Genomic DNA, 23,814 nt, shown 5'->3' on the forward strand with positions numbered 1-23,814 from the left:
ATGCACATAATCTTGTTTACAGAAACCATTCTCATTGTTGTGGGTGCTGCATGACGCTCCCACTCTGTCTCTTTCTAACTATTCTGTCTAAGTGGTATTCGTATGGTGCAAGTTTCATTCAAGGACTCGATGTTAAGGTCAGCTGAGAGGTCAAAAGAGGACTGTCCTTTCGTTGAGTCATCTGTTAAAATAGTTAATGCTCAACGCTTAGTCATGGGTGAATATTGGCCTCAATGTAACTTCTGCTGTTTTGTTTGTGCATAGTTCCAGTCAGTACGTGGATTAACATCACTATGCCAACCAGCCAGTTTATAGGTCTGTCTTTTTCATTATTCTTAACTTAGTAGTGCAAAGACATATTGGATATTAATCTCAATTATTTTGCTGACCTCTATATTGCCCGTTGCGTGTAGGCTACATGTATCTTTGTTAACATGAGAATGTGACCCAACGTGATGCCAGAATAAACAGAAGAGTTTTCCCGTCCGTTATAAGATTTGGGCGCAAAGATTCTCTCTTTTTTGTTTCTCTCCACCCGCACCTACTTGTGCAGCCCGAAGAAGAATAAAACAATACTTGAAAGGTGACACTGCAGGTGCACTTTTGGAGTGGAAGATGCTAGAGATGCACCGATCCAGCTTTTTCAGTTTCGATACCGATCCCAATGCTGTGGCTTTGAATATCAGCCGATATGGATCCGATACTATGGTTGACCTAACAGCTACATACCTTTACATGTAGAACAGAAAAGACAAGAGGCATCAGGCGTTGATGACGACACAGTTCTTTCCTAAGATAGAATGAAAAAAGATGAAAGAGACTATTTATTTTTAACAGAAATAAACAATTGTCCAACAGCAGTTGAAATAGTGTGAAATACCTCCACATAGCAGATTCTCTCCTTCGCTCCATGACGTATGGTGTAGCTCGCATCGCAATACATTTAAAGGGGAAGGATTGCCTCAGGTATAGGTTGCATTTTCCGCTACCCGATTCATGTATTTTGATGATATCGGGACCCATATTTGATCCAAATATCGGATCAGTGCATCCCTAGAAGATGCATAGTCTTGATAGTCAGGCCTGCCAACCCCTGACAAAGAGCCAAATAGTCCATCCTTTGCAGTTTTACCCTCCAAGAACTTTGTCCTGAGCTGTTGGTTTTGTTTTTGTTGGCCAATTTTTGTATTAAGTCCCTAGATGACTAGGTTTGGGCCACTTTTAGAGAGGTACTATAGCTTTACACATGATTTACTCGTTAAAAAAATCCATCTTTCAATTCTAATGTCTGATATTATCATGAAGTAACAGATGGCTGCTCTTTGAAAGGGTACTTGCAATTTTATGCAATTATACTATTATGTCAATGGCAAAAAAATGGTGTTAAAGTGAGAACAATATTGTTTATTGCAGCTTTTTTCTGGTAACAGACCTAGCTGTTATTGGCAGCAGAGCTTTCACATGTGAGAAGAAAGAAAGAAGTGTATTTCAAGGCTTCAGACTCTATTACAGTTTGTTTGCCATCATCATAAACTTGGTTTCCTTGCTGATTAATTTATCTCAGCTGGTGTAATGCATTGTACGGCTATGATCCAAGTAGCCACTATCTGCAAAGTAGACTAACGTAAGGTCAAAGTCTACACCGTCGGCTGCTCGGTGTCAGTGAGAAGCAGGAAATATGATTAGGTGTTGGCCCATTGTTTTTAACAACTTATCAGTCTTTTCTCATCTATGGGCTCAGAGCTGAGTGAAGATTTTCCTCAGTAGTGTTTAGGAAAGAGTGTACAAGTCAGGGCAGCTGAGTAAGAAGGAGGTTGTCTCAGTTAATTGTTCTTCTCCGGAGAAGTGGGCCGGCCTCCTCCTCGGCCTGAGTCGAGGAAGATATGCTCCAACCTGTAAAAGGAATTGAGCTCGGTAAGGAGGACAGAGGTGAGATGGTTCCAAATATGGGCATTGAGTGTGCCAGGAGTGCCTCGCTGTCCACACACACACACACACACACACACACACACACACACACACACACACACACAACTGCCCCACACTGCCTCACAAGCAGGAAGGAATTCATCTCCACTCTTGATGTGGCCACAAAACAAAATGAAAGTTCCTGGCCAAACGTCTATTCAACTTTTCCACAATGCTGGATAAACGATGCCAGGCAAAGGATGAGTCAGCGCTCAAAGAATGCTGAGGGGTTTTCTTGGTAGAGGAGGTTCAGCCGAAGATGTCTGACTCCATTCAGACGGAGATATTAAAAAAGAAGAGCGTAAGAATAGCTGAGATAGCCTGGATGCCTGTTTCTGTGTGGCTGACTCGTGGAGGCAGAAAGCAGTAGCCTGCAGCAAATGTGTGTGTGTGTGTCTATTTGTGTGCTTCAGCAGCATGCAAGGACCTGTGTGAGTAGAAACAGGCATGAGGGGAACGACAAAGAAAAGGGGGAGTTAAGTTAGCAGAGATCTCCTTTTCCAGCCATAACCTTAGTCTTAAGTCCTTTCATTTTTAGGGCCTGAGCAGCAACTGGTGCAACAACCCTATTGAAGTCGCTACGATAATTACCTGTGCAAATGAATTTAAACATGCTTTAAGTTATTCAGTTGGATCACTGTTGGATATTTAACTAAGAAGAAAGCCTCTCTGTTTCTTTCATATATTAGTACAGCAGAATCCTCTGAATAATTTGCATTTGAGTTTAGATTCTGGTTTGTGTTTTATATTTGAAGCAAACAAGCTGCATCAACGGGGAGTTTATTCTCAAGTCTGGGCGTCGGGCTACATATTAACATTTATGGGACAGCTGGCTCTCACGACTCAACAGCTTATCTTGAACTACTTTTACAGTCCGTTACAGTCACTGATTATTGACACGAGAAACAAATAGGTTGGATGATGTATGTTGTTCAGAGAGAGTAATTTGGGCCCAACTTAACATCACTGGCAGCCCGTTTACATGGCCCGTGGGTGGGTTGAGGACAGTGTACTGTCAGATGTCCATGCCAACATCAACAGGCTATTGTGTGAGCTTTCCATGTCCGAGTCAGCACCAGAGGTCAAGTACTTTACCACCATCATGACCTCGATCCAGCAAGTGCAGTGAGGCAGCAAATTAATTACTTCAAAGGAAAATTCGGTCTCCTGCGATATGGAAATGAGTAACAAGCAAATGCAGTGATGCCACACCAGATGAAGTGTGCAGCCCGGGTTTGAGAATATTGTGCATTCAGATACTGTCACATGCTGGGTTTGCCCATATTGCCTCTTTGCAGCCGACACTTCCTTCTTTCACTTCTCTCTGCAGTCTGTGTGTCTGTCTCGAACGTGACTTTCCCATGTGTGCCTCGTTTTGATTATCCAGGTGCTGGGGTGGAAAGGGAAAGTTTCACTCTTCACTTATGAATGAGTTCTCACTATATATATATATCCACCATAACATAAACCAACCCTGTGAAGTCCAAGGTTTCGTTTTCTCACATCCAAAGAAAAAAAAGTAGCTTTCAGTCGCCCATAACATTAAAAACACGGAGAAATTCCCCTGTAAATTGTTGCTGTAAAAACATATATAACATTGTTCTTCTACACATTATGTAGATGCTTTTTGTCATATCAGTATTTACCATGTGTGACTATCATCTGTGAAATGTGGTCTCTATTTTTATCAAGCGGTGAAGGAGGGGGAGGAAGTGGTTTGGTTAAACACAGACATTACACACTATAAAGTGACTTATTTTCGTTTCCTGTCTGGTTTTAATGTGACGCTTTACTGTAGCAGAAGAAGAAGAAAAAAAGGTAATGATTCACTGTTCATTCATCGAGGGTGCAGCACAGCCACCTATGGTTTACTAATTCAAGTGTATCACCTGTTTCTCAGCTTATGTTTCATATTTGGCAGTGAGTGTGTGTGTGTGAATCAATTATCGATGCTGTGAAAATACATTCCTCTATTGATGAGACTTGAAGCTGTATCGTTCGATTGCACGAGCTTGTCAAGTGTTGCGAGTTACTCCTGCAGGTTTCAGTCTTCCCTGTTGTCTCTTTACCACAGAGAAAGACACTTATTCCTGGAGGCAAGACTACCTCAGAAAGCCAAAGTGAGCATCATTAAAAAATGATAGTTGGCTGTAGTTGTGAGGGCAAAAAAGGCTTTTTATATCGTGGTATTATGAGCTCCTGGAGGAGAAAGAGGCCTGATGAATTAGGAGGGACAGTGAGGCAGGAGTGGACACAGAGACAAATTCCATTACTCTACTTAGTGTCTAGACAACACTGTGTAACTTCAGTGTATCTTGGCTCAGCTGAATGTACTCTTTCCATTTTCGCTGTACCTTAGGCCTTCTTATCCCTGCACCAGACATAGATGTGAACTGTAGTATTATGTAATGTATATGTCTCTGCATTAATGCCACCAAAGAGGCATCTCTCAACAGATCTTGGTGCTTTGTCATTTGATTAGGAGAGAATGATGAGGAAGTGGAGAGGAGTGGCAGAGGAGTGTGGTGGGAGGGTCAGGTAAATGGAGGAGGAGGAGGAGGGAAGAGACAGAGCCACTGGGCCTGACTGTACTTGCCAGCACATTTGGGGAAAAGCTCTGAGAGCACAGCCATATACAGACATTTCCAAGAGAGCTTGTGCCCCGGCCGTGCACTGCGGTTTCCTGTTAACCCCTTACTGACCGAGAAACCGCAGAAGGATGAGGAACTCACTGGGGCTGTGATAACAACAAGTGAGGACAGACAGTTTTTAAGTGCTTTTCAAAGTGTAGGTGGAATTTGAATATCATCTTGGCAATCAGTCTCTGTCCTCTGCTGTATTGAGCAAGTCCTTTGCTTGAGGTATTTGGTGGCTCAAATCCCTCCCAGAGCATCAGCCAGTGACCTATTTGTGCTTAAGAGAAAACCTCTTAAGCCAACTAAGTGACCAGTTGACTTAGCTTTACGGCCAGCGTCAGGTCCTCACTAGTGGAGTGGTGGTCCGTGTTCGAGAAGGACAGGAATAGTTTATGGCAGCGCCTGTCACAGTTTATTCCAGTACCAAAACTCCAGTCCAGTCAAACCCAACTGTGAGTCCTCTGCAGCCTGTTATATTCAGCGGACTGGGTCAACACATGGACACGTGTTGGCAGGTTGACAGGTGCGAGGGTGCGCACGAGTCCTCGTCTTTATGCGCGTGTGCCACACGCTTTTAGCGTCTCGGTGTCCGTAGTTCTATCAATAATGCAGCCGCTCACTCTCAGTCTCACTCCCAAGCCCTCGCTTTCTCTGCCATTAAATATGCATCCATTTCCCAGTCCGGAGTCTCTGTCCCCTCCCAGTTCCCATAAGCCCTCTCTGCCCCGCACATCAACAGCATGCTTGATGCAGATGAGATCAGAGAACGCTGCAGTATTTATCCATCCAGCCTGAGGTGATTTTAACCTGCTTGAAGTGGCCGCTGAGTGTGGATTTAAGGCCACTGTCAACGTTAAGCCTGTTTCTAGAGGGCCTTGTCTTCCTTCTAAAAAGCTTGTCTCAATTTGCTGTTGTTCAAATAGTTAGTGACTTAGTTTTCAAGTGTAGTTTTCGTTCAAGTTCAAATATTAAAACCACAGATCCCAGATATTACAGTACCAACCCACAGGGCTGTAGCTTTGACAGACCTCCCAAAACTGAGAATCAAAGATTATAACTCTGTGAAAAAAAGGAACTGATTTCAAAACAGTTAAGTATTGCTTTTATTAAATTATTGCACACCTTAAGGATATAACTTGGCAAAAGAGACACCCAAATATTACAATATTTGTGTCCATATACCTCAATATTGACTCAGTACTTCAAACCTGTCCAAACATGGTCCAAGATAAGATCCCACCTCATACAAGCCTTTCCCTTGATAGCTTTTGTCATGCAGAGGAAGCTAAGACTGACCATTAAAAAATGCTGACACAAATATGGTAAAATAGAAACATGTTAATTGCTACCTGATTTATTTTGTCACACTTAAGTTACGTCCTGGATATCTGCAGAAATCTTTGTAGCTACACGTTGCCAAAAAGCACTGAGGAGGGGAAGGTATGATGAAAGTTTGGACTAACATTCACTGTGGGCACACTCATAATAAGACGTGCCAAATAACACAATTGGCGGAAGGTGTTTTGAAGTTTATATAACACACTTTTCCGTGATTGACAGCGAATCCCAGAGTGATCTGATGTGTTTTGAAATGTTAACTACTTGCAGGATAATATAGGACCCACGTGTGTGTGTGTGTGTGTGTGTGTGTGTGTGTGTGTGTGTGTGCGCATATCGATTGTTCAGGCTGAGGCAGTCCTTATTTGGCAGTGTTGGCAGCAGGAAGTGGGCTGTGGCTTTGGTGTTGTGTCACAGGAAGAAGCAGATTGTATCACGGGCGGGACAGATGGAGGGAGACGGGGAGAGATGGAAGACATGGATTAGGGGACTATAGGGAGAGCACGGGGGGTAAATAAGGAGAGGAAGGGGAGGTATGTTTAAAAAATGGGATTGACAGTCAGCCACCTTTGTTCCTCTTCTGTCTGTATTTTTTTGTGGTATTCAATTCAACAGTGAATGATTCACTTATCACTATTAGATCTCAGTGTCTGAAATGCAAATATGTATGCACACTGTCTGCAGCCTCTAATACTGCTACCTAAACCTGCATATGTGCAGGCATTCCTCTGTGTGTCGTAACTTATGTGTATTCCGCCTGCATGGCGCTATAAATAAATGTTTTGTCACTGATCTCGCGTGTTTTCTTGCAAAGTGTGTGGAGGTGGAGGTTGATGTAGAGCAGGTGGAAGATTCCAGAGCCTCGTCCCTTTGGCAGAGCTCGACACAACTTCCCGTCTTTGTCTTTCTCCATTGTTGTCTCGCGGCAAACTAATCTATTTAACTATTCTCAAGTCAACACTTTGCTGCGTTCACTCTCTTGGTCTTTCACTTCTTACCGCTTGTATAATGTCAAAACATATTGTTTTGACATAAGAGGTCCTGATCTTTGATCTGTGTAGAGTTTAGTTCTCCATGACTGGCAGCTTGCCAAAGCACTGTATAAATTTCAGGAACTCCATCATCAGCAACACTCAACATGTAAACAAGTCATACTCTGTGATCCATCAGATGTATGTTTGTATCCATGCACACTTTTAAAAGCACTGTTGTGACAGTGTGAGATCTGGAGAGGATGCCTGGATGTTTGTCCATCCGGTTCCTCCTCACCTCCCCTTGTGTTTGCTTCTTCCTTCCAGCTGCAGTCCACACTACACATTACATCATGTTAATTAGCCTGAAATCTGATAATAGAAAAATAATTTCAGCTCTTTCATACTTGTACACAAGGTAACATGTTGGGCTCACCAGCTCTTAGATCGAGTACATAACCTGTCACTCATAGGCCCAATAGACAAGATGTGCCGCAGCATGCTGGAGATATGGCTTTGAAGATTTGTGATCTCTGTAAAAAAAAAAAAAAAAAAAGAAGTCAAATGTTTGTGGTAGTGACCGCAGAGATCTTTGATCACCCCTTTTTTTAGCTGACTGTGCAGTCACCAGCACAGACCCCTGTGGTTTTATTTTTGTCACTACCGCTTTATGGTTTGTGGTTGCCAGTATGTTCTGCTTTAATGTACACACTTTGTGCAGAAGCGTCTTTTTGTTCTTCATGGCTGCATGTACTGTAGATCGATACCATATGTCTTGTGCGGGAATGATGCACCTTTCAGCTGGGGCTGGACGATACGGACCAAAATTTATGTCTCAGTATTTTTCAGACTGAGTGGAAATACACTATATAGCTCAATATTTTCTACAAAGTGGGCTAAATGTTCAGTTGTCAGTAGGGCTGCCATGATTAGTCGACTAATCGATGATTAATCGACTATTAAAATAATCGGTGACTATTTTAGTAGTCAACTAATCGGTTTGAGTCATTTTTCATAGAAAAGTACTAAAAATGTACCCCAAAATACTCTTACTGCAGCTTCTTACGTTCAGATATTGGCAGCTTTACACACTCTCCCGTGACAGTGAACTAAAACCCTTTGGCATAAGTATGAAACAAGACATTAGATGATGTAATTTTGGGGTTTGGGTGAGACAGGCCGACATTTTTCAACATTTTAACACATATTTCGATTAAATGATTAGTCGACTAATCAAGGAAATAATCGACAGATTAGTCGACAATGAAAATAATCCCTAGTTGTCAGTCAAAGCTGCATGTGAGATGCCACAAGCACCTTAAATTTAACAGACTGTGATCAAAATAAAATGTAAAGACAGGGTTTCCTTCCCTGTTGACAAATTTACACCTGCACAACATATGAATAAAATAAATAAATATGTATATATATAAATATGTGTGTGTATATATATATATATATATATATATATAGTAAAAAAAAAAGGTAAGCAGGACTGTACATTGACCTTTTAAGCGCACAGAACGGTCAGTTGCCCATCCCGCCGCCATCTCACCATCGCAGGATAGACTACAACTACCAAGTAAAGTAACGATGTGCTATCAATTTACCTCACCTCTGTCTCACACCAGTTGCACAGCTGTATCACATGGATGCAACTGCAGTAATTGTAATTTCATTCATTACACAGACTGATTAATTCAACAATAATAACATTCATTCATTTTCTGTAACCGCTTCGCCTATAAAGGGTCGCGGGGGCTGGATCACAGCTGACACTGACCCTTGAGAGGTCGCCAGAGACGGGGCTGACACATAGAGACAGACAACCATTCACACTCACTTTCACACCAACGGGCAATTTAGAGTCTCCACTTTGGTTTGTGGGAGAAAGATGGAGAACCCGTGGAGAACACAGCAGGGCCCCAGCCTGCTGGTGGATTTGATTTCGGCAACCTATTGCTGTGAAGCGCCAGTGCTAACCACTGCAGCACCATGCCGCCACAATAATGACAGACTGACTCAAATAGAGTACCGGCGCTGTGTTTACCTCCACGTTGCAGGAGAATTGGTGAGCAAGTGTGGGCAGGGTTGTGCGGAGAGTGTGAGAGAGGAGAGATGCAAACTGGCATGGCATTACAGGTTATGTAACGCAGCATTAAACTATATCTTTATAAACAGTATTCTCTCTTAGTCTTAATCTTGTTTCAAAATATATTGATTAATATACCTGAAAAAGTTGCCATATCGCCCACCCCTTCTTAATACGTATAATGAGATTCGTCTCATACTGTTTTGTCATTAATATGAAGCTTGGTTGCCACTTGCCAGTACCTTTTATTGAAAGTATAACTGCATCCCAAGTGAGATTTTTCACTTGTGACCCTCATACTTTCAAAACTAAACTCACATTAATGTTCGATCTTAATTAGACCTAATGTTCTCTTTCTGTCTTCCTCTCCATTTTCCAGTGAGTCAAGTATTTGCCAGGCTCGGGCCACTGTGATGATCTATGACGATGGCAACAAGAAGTGGATACCGGCAGGGGCTGGACCCCAGTCCTTCAGCAGAGTCCAGATCTATCACAACCCCACCAACAATGCCTTCAGGGTAGTGGGACGCAAGATGCAGACAGACCAGCAGGTACATTACATCTGCTACCTTTTGGGCTCACTGTGCATCTGACAAACATTGTATGTTTGGGGCATGTGTATATGACTTTGCCTCTGAAAATATGAGTGTACGTATTTGTGTGTGGGTGTGGGGGTGTGGGGGTGTGTGTGTGTGTGTGTGAGTGTGTGTGTGTGTGTCATGTGGCTCGTGGGTGCTCGTGGTCTCCAGGAAGTACCTTAGGGTGTATGACTAAGAATGTATGTACGAGACAGTCTATCTTTGTATGTGTCCATTCATTCACATTATCACCATCTATCTGCTGCCCTACATTATAGCTGAGTGACTATAGAGAACATTTACTGTATATGATATGATCATTTTATAAACAGTACCTAAGATGGCCTTATTGTCAGTTGCTCAGTGATTTTATAGCTGATTTTAAGTGCATTCATTGTGTCAATTATTTACTTGTCATATATGACAGCCTGGACTGTGTTCCAGCAAGACATTTAGTGTAAGCACAGCCAGCATCAGTCTGAAATAACTGGTGACCTACTGAAGGATTACACCAGTTCACAGTTTCAGCAGAGGCAAAGAGTTCATCACCCCGAGTGATTTATTACATTTAATTTGATTTTAAATCTTAACATATGAGAGTGACAGTGGCTCAGATTTATTTATAGATTTATTGCTGAAGTCTGAAGTCTCTTGCTTATCTGGTCAGCAGCCGCAGTCACTGTCTGTGCTTTTGTTCTTTGGTAATGAGAGAACATTGAGAACAATTCTGCAGATGCTTGAGAGGAAGCAGGAAAACAATACCAAGCTCACCAATGAGTTCGTGTTTTGATTGTGTAAAACTTGCTGTGATGATTTCAAGTGTTGGTCATTTGTAACGTTGCTGTTATTTGCAGCCAAAATTATATATTGAATATAATAAAAAAAAAAAATGCCTGCATTCAGCCAAAACCTGCCTTCTGGTCATCTAAAGGTTCTGTATGCCAGTGGTTCCCAATAAGCCACAGGGTCCAGATTTCTCCTTAGTCATTAGTTCAAGGTCCACAAAGGTTAATCTATTCAGCATTATAAGCCCCTTTTACACTGCCAGATTTTCGGCGAATGTTGGGCCGTTTTGCCGGCAAGCTGCGAGCGTTTAGACACACACAGCCGGATTGGCGAGTTGATCCGAGGTGCCCAGTTTTCCACCTCTTAGGGCAGACATATTGGCAGAACCTTTTTGGTTTAAAAAGAACAAGGCAACCTTCCACCACAGAAGGGGCTGTTGATGAGTTGTGGGAGGAGCTGTTGATGACGCTGCTCGTGCGACCCGCTGAAGGTGGATAAACAGGAAACAGCTGATAGCAGGAATGAGCAGCTAGTAGCAAGAGGGAAACACAAACCTGACAGACACTGTAAAGATGAGCAACTGGGGAGACAAGGAATTGCACGCCCTTCTTGTCCTCATAAACAAAGAGGCCATTAACTGTCAATTGAAGGGGACGGTGAAGTACGGGCCGACTTATGAGAGAATCGCCGAAGGACTGACCAGCCGCGGCTTCCCTCCCATGTCACTGTTTACGTCACATGCTGAGCTACACGTTTTGTTACTTGTTCACACCTCCCATTGACCCGAAAAAGGCGCATTCTGTATGAACAAAAGTAAGTAGACGACATTTTGCTGCACTCCCTGATTTTGTTTTTATACTGCCAATGATCAACGAAGACTGATTGGGCTTTCCTGCAAATTTGCACAATTCCTATTTAAAAAGGGCTATACTTGCGTTGGCCATGTCGTCAAGCTAGTTTGCTGTCTCTGTTTCATAGCTGCCCATTATTTGCTCACTCTACAGCAGGAAATGGCACTTTAAAAGCTTGTGACATAAATTACTTGTACTTCTAAAATAAAGCATGTTTTCTGCACACTTGACACGTTTGTGGGCAACGTGGGCGGGGAAACCCACTTTTGGACCGCAACCCACCAGTTGGGAACCACTGCTGTATGCAATATTCAGAGCATTAACATAGCAGCAAACCACTATTTGCTATGTAAAGATGTAGTGGAGTAGTGGTGTCACGAGCAGAGAAATCATGGTCCCTCTGTGTTAGTTGAAATTCAGGCTTCTTTGTGGTTTCTTGTTGTTTAAGCCGGTCCAGTCATGTGTGTGTGATAGTGCATGTGTGTATTCCACTTGCTAGCTCATGGCTGCTGCTTTCCACTGAGCTCTTACATTGGTTACTGCTGATATCATGGATGACATCGTTGTGGACGAATAGCACCCACCCTCCAGTACCTTCCTAGTTAACACTGTTAGCTCTGTCAGCACTTTGGCAGTTGTTTGGTGCTGTTTATGGAGCCACCTCCATGTTGAGAGCCATGTGCAGATGACTCATGTTCTGAATTTAGCGTAGAGTCCCTTATTATAAGCCCAGTTTATTAAGTATTTTAATTTTATTATGGTACTGGTCTGTGTAAAACTAATTGCATGTATCAAGAAGGGTTATTAGGGATGGTTGTTGTAAATTATATCCTCTTGTAACACCATTTTTAGAAAGAAAATACATGGCTATCAAGACATTTTAGATTTAGTTAGTTACTAAGCCTTGAATTAGCCATGATGTCAGGCGTGCATTTGTCATACGTTTGGCTTTGTCCTTATTTTTATAACTATTGCCTAACCTGGCAGGGGATACACATTAACACACTCAGGCCTAAGGAGGTTTTCTTGGAACATGTAGTGTTCATTTTGGGCATGACGTTGGCAAAATGGGAAGGCACACTGTCCTTCAAACCTGAAAATCAACAGGTGCTTTGGAAAAGCAGACAAAGAGGGTTTTTATTGTTGTTGTCAGCAGATTATGACTCACCAGATAAAGGTGGGCAGATTCCAAGTTAAAGAAGCTGTGTAAACTGAGTTTGGGTGGGTCTATTCTTGACAACGCCCCTGCTCTCCCCTGCTGCCTCGGTGTCTCTCTCCTTCTTTAAACATTCAGGACTCCAAAGTGTTCCCCAGAGACAGGTCTTAAAGTGGATGATGTTTCCTGAGATAGTTAGCGTGTTCAACCATTTCCTGTGACAATTTAGGAAGAAGCCTGATACCCAATAAGGACTCTATATTTGTGTCTGATGGAGACATGCAACTTGGTTTAAGATGGTGCTGGATAAGAGCACAGAGAGAATATAGAGTGGTGGTTATTTTCTCTGTATGATGTCTCCTGTTTCCTCTCTGACCCACTGAATGAAGAGTAACTTATAGATTTGCCTGTCTTTTTGTTTTATATATCCCAGCCTGATTGTATGATTAAACTGCATTTAAGTGGAACCATGGTAATAAGGTTTTTCTACAGGCTTTTCTTTCTCTTAAAGATATAAAAGTGCCTCCTAGTTTTTAATGTTTCATCTTGCAGTTGGTCCCTCTCGCCTTTTGACAGGATTGAGGAGAGTTTAGGAACACCACTGTCTGCAGTGGCAGCTGAATTCGCTACTCTCCCTTTATAGTGCATGTTGCCCGCTATGATATTCACCCTGACAGGGTCTCCTCTCCTCCTCTCTGCTCTGTGGAATCCAGTGGCTGTTAAACAAATAGTGAAATGGCGCGTCAGCACATTCAGGCAATGCTCAAACCCAGAGCATTTTTTCCCTCCTGGTTAATAGGCGTCACGCCACCTGCTGGGTGGAATATAAACCAGGATAATCCAACAAAAATAAAGCGGACACTATAATTTCAAGCAGACAAAGGGATGTGGGTTTGTTGGGTTGTCTTAACAGTTTTTCCAGTTTTCTAGGGAGGGTTACAGCTTCCAGAAATGACCCTTTATTTGTCTTGTCCTTGTACCTGTTTAAGGCGTTTATTTTAGACACCATTTGTTTGAATACAGACAAAAGCCACTAAGTATTTATTTGGCTCAGCGTTGCTACCAAAAGGATCCTTGTCTTGATCATGCCTACTCTTTCCTCCCCAGGTGGTTATAAACTGTCCAATCGTGAGAGGTCTTAAGTATAATCAGGCAACACCCAATTTCCACCAGTGGCGAGATGCCCGGCAGGTGTGGGGGCTCAACTTTGGCAGCAAGGAGGATGCTGCTCTATTTGCCAGTGGCATGGCTCATGCTCTGGAGGTGCTCAACTCCATGGCAGACGCAGGTAAATGAGTTCTCACTAGACTCCTAGTTCCATCAGCAGCTGTAGCTATTTGATATTTGATCAAATCTTCAAATTATGAACTTTAGGACTAAATGATAGTCTCCTATTTTCAAAATATTAGACAACAAAGAGCAACATTTTAATGTTGTTGGTATGACTGACAGATGTGAACAAATTGTTGTGTATTGTGGCAACTTCAAAGCCCTGAAATAGCAAACAACCAGGAGTGGAAACGTATTATATATCTTTTATTATGTCGTCAAAACTGTTTGGTCGAGATTAACAGAGACTAGTTTTATCCATAATCCTGTTGATATTCTGTCATACTCCTTGTCTCAGCTATTGGAAGCTTACTCCAATATTTTCTGCAGAATTTACTTTTTTTCTCTTTGTGCAAAAACGTGATAATAACTGGTCGATTTTTTTTTTTTTACTAACAGTTCTTTTTCTTAAGGAGCAGTGTGTAGGATTTAGTGGCAGCTAGCAGTGAGGATTGCAGATTGCAACCATCTGAAACTTCTCCCACGTGCCAAGTGTGAACTCCCCATTAGAAATCCCTTAGTGTTCATACTTCAGGAGGTTTTTATGAAGAGCTGAATTATCCGGAGAGGTCTCATCCTCTCCAAAACCAACGGACCGGGTGATTAAAACCAGTAAAAACACAAATAAAGCAATTCACGTTTCAAATCAGTGTTTTTCTGACGCTGTTCAGCTCACTGCAGATGGGCCACCAGCCCAGCATCTGCTAATTTGTGCTCACCTTTTTTCTCTGATAACTTAAGATCCAGATGTTTGGGAGGTATTTACCGGGAGCCAAATTATCCACAGAGGTCTCTTCCATTCCAAAATAAATGGATCTGTTGATTTAAACTGGTGAAACAGCTGAATAAAGCAGTTTACCATTAAAAATTAGTGTTTTTCTGACACTGTTTGGCTCATCGCGGAGTGGCTGCTAACTACTGTGGCCGACGCGAAAAAGACATATGGTCTATCTAGGATCTGTCTATGTAGTTATAAATGGCTCATTCTAAGAAAACGAGAACACAGCGATTCTTATTTTCAAGCGATTATGCACTGAAGAAAACATACTCATTATATCATATCCCATTCCCGCTGATATATCCCCCTAAATCCTGCACACTGGGAGTTTAATTTTCCATAGTTAATCGGTTTTATTCGCAGTCTTTGTTTCTGTTTTTTTTTTCTTTTTCTTTTTTATATCAATTCTTTGCTTATCTTATGCTGTTGAACCATCAACAAAACAGAATAAATGCCATGCCAAACCTAGTTCACTTGAAGCCCATAAAATGCCTTAAAGATACACCACCCTTTGTTCCCTCTGTCACATCATGGTTGTCTTTACCGTCCTCAGACTTTGCACACTCTACAACATGGGTAGAGAAGGTGTGTACACAAGCACGTAAACAACTGATTACATTTCAGATGGTCATAAAATACAAATCATAAATTGTTCAAGCGCATATAAACCATTCATAGCAATGTCTTATCTCATGTTCCATAAACCTTTTCGCTTATATTAAGAATGTTTTCTACGTTGTATTCTGGCAGGCTATGCAACCCTCCCACGCCCGGTGACAAATGGACCTACTCCAGAAGAGCTTGAACAACAGCGGAGGTACCTTCAGGCTTCCTCTAAATGGAACCCATCTCTGTTTTACTGTGCTACATTTTATTGGAAATCCTCTTGGATTTCCTCTGGGCCTGATTCAGCAAAAAACAAACAAACAAAAAAAAAATCAAAGTAATACATCCAGCTGATAACTCTGGCAACATTGCCAGGTTTTTTCTGGGTCTGCAGGCTGGATGGTTTTACCATGTGGACAAGTTGGGTGTCCTGTGATGCCATTTGAAGTCGTAACAGAAGCAAACTATCCTTTGGGTTTAGTTGCATAACAATCAATAGCAAGTCAAGCTGTCTTGGCTTTGCGGTAGTCCTGTTGGCATGGGTGTACACACACGCATATGTAGAGGATTTGATGGCATTAGCCTGTCAGTGCTAAACCCTCCGTCAGCCCCTGTAGGTTAAAGGTTAAAAAGACAGCAAGGCAGACACCTCTCACATTAGCCCCACCTTCTCTCCATCCATCTATCCGTTTCTCCCGCGAGACCCTTTGTGGTGCCACCATGCACGCCTAGGCATTAACCTTTTAATCTCATTTAGACTAAAAGGTAATGTGTTGCACAGTAGGGGAGTCTTTGTGATTGGCTGTAGGGACTGTCTGTCAAGTTTCTAGCCGCCCCAGTGGCTGGTGAGATACTGTAGCTTAGAGAGCCTTTAAAAGCTTTAAAATCCAGCATGGTCGCTGGTGTTGGTGGATATAATTTGCATTTATGCCTTCAGGTCTGATAAACATAAATTCATAATATCCACCAGTATCAAATAGTCGTAAAAAAAATTTATAAGAAAAATATATGGACGTCATCTCCCCTCCCCCTGTCCTGGGCACTCAGCCTAAGTGGATCAGCTGTGTTTTAAATCACAGTGACTCTCACTTTGTGTGTTTGATTGTGTGCTTGTGTGTGGACCTGTGCATTTTTGAGTGGGTGTATGTGTACATTGTATGTGTGCTGCTCTGTATGCAGCTGTTGTGAGTGGCAGATGTGATGAGGGCGAGGGGAGGGAGCAGTGGTGAACTGAGGCAGCTGGAATTAGGCCACCGTGTCCAGCTGTGGACTTTCAGTGGTAGGCTAATCAGGAGCTATGAAATCCACCTTTTTATTCTTGTACCAACACCGGTATATTGAATACAAATCCTGATTAAAGCTCTCCACACCAGTGCCAAGTACTATAATTAGAGAGAGGTGTTTGGAAACAATGGATGTTGCATAAATAATCAAATAATCTGCAGGACATTTACACATTAATTGGGAGTGGCTGAAAGCTGGCACTGCCCATCATGCCCCTGTGCTCTCTTACTCTCTGATTTATCTCACGTTTAGCCCATCTAATCCCAACACCCACATTAAACATAATAATTAACGGCTGCATTTAGCTGTCCTGTTCTTCCACTGATTTATTTGGAGCATGTTTACATAGATTTGTCGCTGACAGATGTGTTTGTTTGTTTGTAGGTTGGAGCAGCAGAGGCTGGAACAGCAGGAACGGGAGCGACAGGAGAGAGAAAGACAGGAGCGGGAACGGCAGGAAAGAGAGCGACTGGAGAGAGAAAGACAAGCTGCTGCAGGTCAGGAAACACCTGGGCCGGTCATGAGTGAACACAGCCAACACTATTTCTTAAGGCCCCCACAAACCATGATAACATCCATGTTACATTGCTAACTGGGCGAGACAGGTAAAATCAAGTCAGTCAGACTGTGTGACACCAGCTTTGAGGGATGTCAGATGGTGTAAAAGTCAAGTGATGCATAGTGCTGCAAAGTAAATAAATGAAAAGGCAAGCTGAGTTACATTATCAGCAACAAAGAACAAGCTTTAGTAGAGTTTTTACTTTATTTTAAAACGTAGGACTGGGACTTTTCAGACCCCCTTAGCAACTTCATTGCTGAAAAGCAACCTGCAGCAAATTAAGTGACTTATCAGACCATCACGGAGAAAGCAGGAAGTATATTCAAATACATCATATTATAATTCATTCCCATGTATGTTACTCAGAGTAATCGCAGCCCATGGCTCCTCTGCCAACAGCACAGTCTCTCTCCTGTGTCAGTCAGTAGTTGTAGGAAGCTCTCGCACTGTACTTTGGAAGCGTGAGAACGCTCTCATAACATTCACCTGTTGTTTGAGGATCGAATTCTAATAATTGAATCCAATCTAATTCATTGAAGTCGTAAATTGCTTCCATTATCCCAAATGAATGCACAATGATGTCTCTAACATGCAAATAAGTACATGACATCCCCTTGTGTCTTTTAGTGACGTTTGGAGCTAGTAGCTACTTTCATTGGAAAAGAGTTGTCAGTTTTTGTGCAAAAAAACAAAAGTATTGGCTTAACAGGTACAACAGTGATAGAAACGGGGCAAAGAAAATCCAAGGACAGACATTTCTAAATAGAAATGTAGAAATAAATAGATAAAACTCTATGGTAATAGTAAGGGTGGAATGCAAAATTAACAAATAATGAATAGTTTGATATTAAGAAGTCTAGCTTTGGTAGCAGGGACGCAGAGGAGGGATCACTGATGTCACTGGCAGTAAGAGGAGGTTGTTACTGGGGTGAGGTGTGTGATGTAAATTGGTGTTGATGTTTGTGAATTGGGTCCAACATCACAAGACCGTGTTTCGATGCCCAAAGCTCTAAATTGTAGTTTAAGATGTCACCATCGACAGCCACTCTGGAGCATTTATTGACATGACAGTGCACATGCATTACAGTGACAGTGGCAAATTGTTATTGTTAAATAATTTTGAGAATGGTTACTGATGGTTCCTCTGTGTTTTTTAGTCCCTATTCCTCCAGCTCCGCCACTGGCCCCTGGAGGCCCTGCTCCTCCACCGGCCCCTCCTCCGCCCCCTGGTCCTCCCCCAGGTCTCAGCATCCCTCCCCCACCAGGACCACCTCCCTCAGGACCTCCGCCGGCCCCACCCCTGCCTGCTGCAGGAGGAGGTGGTGGCAGTGGAGGAGGAGGGGGACTAGCAGGAGGAGGCTTGGCAGCTGCCTTAGCAGGAGCTAAACTCCGCAAAGTATCCAAGGTGAGTAAATAAATAACAAAACATTTTAATAGACCTGTGGATTTTGACAGTCCTGTTACTTTGTAGCTGCTTTTGAAGGCAAAGTAAAATTGAATCCATTATTTGCTTCACTAATAATGCAGATGGACCTCTGCTGCCGTATTGATCCAGTCTTAGAATTGTTCCTGCTTGCATCGCTATGATACCTGCATCCATTAGTGTTTACTGAGTGATCATGCCTACACAAATGTCTGATGAACTCCTCTGTATCTTTTTGCTATTTGCTGCCCTCAGCAGGAGGAGGGAGGCTCTGCAGCTCCAATAGGCAGAGCTGACTCCAGCCGCAGCAGCAACTCCTCTATTGGAGGAGGAGGAGGAGGAGGAGATTTGATGGGTGAAATGAGTGCCATCTTAGCACGAAGGTGGGTGACATCACAAGTCTGAAGTCAGATAGACTATTCAGTGCCCACACTCAATTAATTAATTAGGGTTACTATATTTTAGGTTTCATATGGAGTAGTTTATATCTCAATTTATGCCCTTTTGCCTTTGATTTATAATCCTAATTATAGTGTGGTATATATTTTATGACTACTCGAAAATTCCCAGCCTGTTTAAGCGTACAACTTAAAGAGATTCCTCTTTCCATCAGGAGAAAAGCTGCAGACACTGGAGAGAAGCCACCTACGAAGACACAAGAGAATGTAAGGGTCTACTTTTGTCACATGATTTTTTAATCCTGCAACACAAATGTGTTTTCATATGTGGCCCAACACTGTAGGTGATGGATAGTTATAAAATAGAAGCAGGTTGCTGATGACTCACTCTCAACACAAGGTTTTGGTCTTTTCTTCACAGGATGATTCAGAGCCTCAAGGTCAAAGTGGTGAGCACTGAACACTTTTATCTGTTGCATGCCACCTACCTTCATTCTGATATTAATTTTACGTAATATTCAAAGCGAACATCAACGTTTATGTGTTTGTACATTTTCCTCCTCAGACACTCTGAGAAGACCTTGGGAGAAATCGTCTATGATCAGGTAATTCACGATTTAGTCATATCCACGTTGCCATCGTCAGTAAGTCTGAGACCCCCAGGTGTTTGGTGTCACGTTTGAACTCACCCTAAGAGTAGCTCTCCATCAGTGTGTGTGTTTGTGTGAACATGTGTGTCTTTATTTGCCTGTGGAGAAGCCTGCTGTTGTGCGTGAATGTCTTTCATTTCCATTCTAAGAGGAGGGTGTGTGTGTCTCACTAACAGGAATAACTCCATCCCCAAGAGCATGGACTCCACCCCCTCATTGTCCCAAGGTCACAGGTATACATGCTGTCCTGTTCACTCATGACCTTAGTTCCCCTTGCTCTTCTTTTCTCTTCAGGTTAGCGCAGCACCACTGCAACCTGCCTACTGGGGTAGCTTTTTTTTTTTTTTTTTTTACAGTTGATAGCACCATCTAATGGATCAGAGAATGGCATGCACCCAAGGGACTTGTAGGTGTACCAGCTGAGCGCTTTACCTTCTGAAAACTGAGTAATAATAAGCCTGAGAGTGTGATGAATGCTTATTTTTACATTGACTTCTGAGCGCTGGTGTCCATGTTGTCCTCTCGCTGTAAATTTTACATCTGCTTTATATCGGTGGCATCCTGGTTGATATCAGTTCAGAAAGGTAATGAGCTCGGACAGGCTAAGCATCATGGCATCTTTGGGTGTGTGGACATTTCTGCAACTCTACTCTCTATTCCTTCATCCCTCTGATACTCCTACTGGTGATGTGCTCAACTGACAGCTGGCCTGTCAATGCAGCGCCTTGGACCTTTTTGTCTTTTTCTGAAACACAAACATAATTATTTGTCTGTATTTGTCTGTCTCTTGTCTTCTTACAGGCCGAAGCCTGCAGGTGGCAACAGCAACAGTAATGATGCAGGTGGAGCGGATGACTCAGATTTAGAGAAAATGAAACAGGTGAATTTCTTATCACTCACCAAAAGAGCTGAACGTGAATGAGGGAGATTACATGCACTTACAGTCAGCTTTCTCTCCAGTAAGCTGATTTGGTGAACCTTTAAACTGCGCAGTCACTCTGCTGCTCTGACACAGACACACACCATAAAAGCAAAACGGACAGACGCAGTGTGTTCTTCACAGTAAAGTTAAAATAAGAACACCATGCCTCCAAAATAAGGTTGGTGTGGGGGAGAAATCATATTACAGACCCACTGTATATATGGATTTATGGTAACCAGGTTAATACGGTGCATGTAAACGCATTCTCTGATTACATACAGCTGCTGCAGTGAAGGAATTCTCCTGGTGTTGATTAAGGATGGCTCAAAGGCACAATATGTGATATTAACACCTTTTTTTTTTGTTGTCGTCATTTTTACAAATGACCTCATTTATCCTGACTTGAGTACTACACAATAAGCTTTATTGTTCGGCTATTATTACATATATTGTTGCTTTTAAATGACAAAGATAACGGGCAGAACACATAAGGGGCCTAGCGATTTCTTCAGCTAGTTGCTATGATAAGAATATCCATAGAAGTAAAAATGTCTGCTCTGGATGAAGGAAAGGCTGAAGCTCCTAGGAAGAGAGGACGCACCCGCTGGTCCGTGCAGCTCTCACCCATGAATAGACGGTTGGCACCTAAAAAATAGGCTGGCCTCATGGGGTAAAAAAATAAACTGTGAACGCAGTGGTTGTGGCAGTTGCTTGCCATCCCCTGGAGTTGGCTTGTCAATAGCACAGTATTGCAATATTACGGTTATTGCGTCAGCACTATGATTAACTGCATAACCTGGTAGTTTCTCAACTACCGTGACATGACTGACAGTCTGTTTGTCAATCAATTTTCTGCAGGAGATCCTGGAGGAGGTGCGAAAAGAGCTACAAAAAGTCAAGGATGAAATTATTGGAGGTGAGATTACTTTGTGCTCTCTTTAAAGAAAAATCTTTTTGTTTCAATCTACATTATTCCAGGTACTTTATCCTTGTCTTTCTTTTTTTCCTCCACAGCCTTTATTCAGGAGCTACAAAAGAGAAGCACATAGTTCTGCTGAGTGTCAGGTGTAACGGAGGGATGCTATAGATGGAGGTGGTTGAGGACCGCTGGGACCTCTCCTCCACTGCGCCCTCCCATGTAGCCCAGGGATTTCTCTTTTTCTCCTACACATTTTCTCCTTTCTCTCTCTCTTACACAGACACACGTGAGCTTACTTGCTTATGTGTACATCATGCATATTCACTTCATTTAAATGGTAACCCAGGGAACCTCCTCACATCGCCATCCGGCACTTTTGATGATCACTCACTAATATTGCGGCAGTGATCCCATCTATTCCATCTCTCCCCCTGTTCATTCATCCCGTCCCCTTGTGTCCTTTATGCGTTCTGTCCATTTGAACCAAATCAGAACACATAGCTACAGCCACAGTTGCTCTTCCAATATGTCATCATGTACACTCATCATAACCCTCTTTTGTGCAGAAATCCTGCTACTTGTGTCTTCTCCCCTCTGCTATCAGATGCACCATTTACTGATAGAGCAGTCTTCAGTATTCAGGGACAATGTATTAGTCATGTTTTTACTGTAATAGCAAGATGCTGGCATGCTGGGATCCGTTTTCTCTCCTTCTCAGTTGGCAAACAATTGTTCAACCTCAAACACTGCTACAGATAGTTCAGGTCAGACATCTGGTAGTAGGTTATTGTCTCTAATGGTAGTTGGAGGTGGAAAAACATTAATCGAGGATGGATCAGAGAGCCCAGCTCCCTGACTACTGCAGGTTCTCTCCGTCAAGTGGACTTTCAGTTCCCAGCAATGGCTAAGAACTAAAACAGCACAACACAAGCCTTCACTGCTGCAAGATAGAGAAGTTTAACAGGAAGAGAAGACAAGCAAAGGGAATCTGATGGACAAGCTGAGTGCTGTGAAAGAGGAGTGTGTTGTAGTTTTATGATGAGTGAGAAGTCTTTTCTCTTTGCATTGCACTTGTTCCAGAGGAAGTGTGTCTGTGTACTACACTGCCTTGACAGACTATTCCCTCTCACTCAAAAGGAGATATTTGTTGGCCAGTGCAGTGGTCCTACACTGTGCTTCTGCTAGTTATTTTCTTCCATTCTAGCTATGTTTTCTAACTTTGAAACATGAAAAATGGCCATTATGAGGTCAATTAATTTGGCCATGACCAACTGCCTTGAGAATAAATATATAAATATATATATATAAGGAAAAATATATATTTGTTTTGAGGGAAAATGTTAGCAAAAAATGAAATGGTGTTTCTATTTTAATTGAAATGACTGGTGAATGGGGATTTTGTTTTCCTTTTTTTCAATGATTGTTTTCTTATGAAATGTTATTTTGGGTTTACTGTTTCTTTTTTCTAATAGAGTCTAGGCTTTTTACACTGAAATATTAAGAAAACAGCTTAGAGACACTGGATTAGAAATGCCTTTATAGTCGAATACAGCTGCTTCTTGAAATGCATTACTTTGTCTTGAGTCATTTTTTTGCATCTTGTAAGATTTCTTTGAATTCAGACTAAGGAAATTTTATAAACTTTGGGCTGTATTGCACAAACGTCCTTACACTTAATAATGTATGAATAAAATATTTATCTCCAAAGATCTTTGCCATATTAGATGAACAATTTCAGCTGTGTGCTTCACGACTGAATTTGAGCTTCGAGACAGTAAAGATGGGCAGATTGACTGTATCGTCACCACGGTAAAGGGATAGTTCAGATTTTTTTGAAATGGGATTGTACGAGGTATTTATCCATAAACCGTGTAGTAAATGTATATCAGTATGCCCCGAGTTTGGAGAACAGGCAGGAGTGCTGAAATGGAAGCTTAGCAATGCATTGCTGTCGATAGGGGTCAGTCTGAAAATGTATTTTGGCCACATCAGTTTAAGTGTACACTATAATAAGAGCATTTTCACCACTTAAACTTTCCATTGGACGACCCATTCAAACGGGGAAGCTGTTAACGGCTTCAGATCTACATCTATGTTCTCGTCAAAGCCACCAGACTCTGTTGAGAAAGACTAATTTTGGCTTAAGGGTTATTTCAGACTCAACAGTCACAATGATGAAAACTAACTGAAAAAAATCAGTAGCAGTTTAAGTGTATTCGATATTGACAGTATTTTTACTGCTTTACCTTTACACCAGGCAGCGATTTCCAATGGGGAACTGAAGCCATTATATTGCTTTGATTAATGTTAAGGAAAAACGGCAATTTAACATCGCTGAACACAGGAACTGCTGGTCTGCCGCTGCCTCGATCAGTTATTTTATTTAAACTTTGTCATTTAAAAGGGTTATTTCGAATTCGCCAAAGTCACACAATGACCAGCAGCTCCTGTGTTCAGCGATATTAAACTGCTGTTTTCCTCAGTGGAGCCTGACACTAATGAAAAAGTGTCCTGTCGGAAACTGTTTGGTGGAAAAGTAAAGCAGTAAAAATACTGTCAATATAGCATAC

The 23,814-nt window shown here is 42.2% G+C and overlaps 1 protein-coding gene across 3 annotated transcripts in view; it reads left to right on the plus strand.

The window, feature by feature from the left end:
* vaspb (vasodilator stimulated phosphoprotein b) overlaps positions 1-22,813 on the plus strand; it is a 30,637-nt gene extending 7,824 nt beyond the window's left edge. Inside the window, exons 2-14 of one of the 3 annotated variants that reach the window (XM_049576623.1) lie at positions 9,385-9,556; positions 13,484-13,664; positions 15,234-15,300; positions 16,758-16,870; positions 18,090-18,337; positions 18,611-18,738; positions 18,969-19,020; positions 19,175-19,202; positions 19,319-19,358; positions 19,580-19,636; positions 20,205-20,283; positions 21,184-21,241; positions 21,340-22,813. In XM_049576623.1, coding sequence (XP_049432580.1) covers positions 9,385-9,556; positions 13,484-13,664; positions 15,234-15,300; positions 16,758-16,870; positions 18,090-18,337; positions 18,611-18,738; positions 18,969-19,020; positions 19,175-19,202; positions 19,319-19,358; positions 19,580-19,636; positions 20,205-20,283; positions 21,184-21,241; positions 21,340-21,374 — 1,258 coding nt within the window. In that variant the 3' untranslated portion in view covers positions 21,375-22,813. The remainder of the gene's footprint in view (positions 1-9,384; positions 9,557-13,483; positions 13,665-15,233; positions 15,301-16,757; positions 16,871-18,089; positions 18,338-18,610; positions 18,739-18,968; positions 19,021-19,174; positions 19,203-19,318; positions 19,359-19,579; positions 19,637-20,204; positions 20,284-21,183; positions 21,242-21,339) is intronic. The other 2 variants (XM_049576624.1, XM_049576625.1) reach the window with 2 other exon arrangements.
* The last annotated feature ends 1,001 nt before the right edge of the window (positions 22,814-23,814 follow it).

Source organism: Epinephelus fuscoguttatus, linkage group LG5 (assembly GCF_011397635.1).
Source record: "Epinephelus fuscoguttatus linkage group LG5, E.fuscoguttatus.final_Chr_v1".
Classification (NCBI taxonomy): domain Eukaryota; kingdom Metazoa; phylum Chordata; class Actinopteri; order Perciformes; family Serranidae; genus Epinephelus; species Epinephelus fuscoguttatus.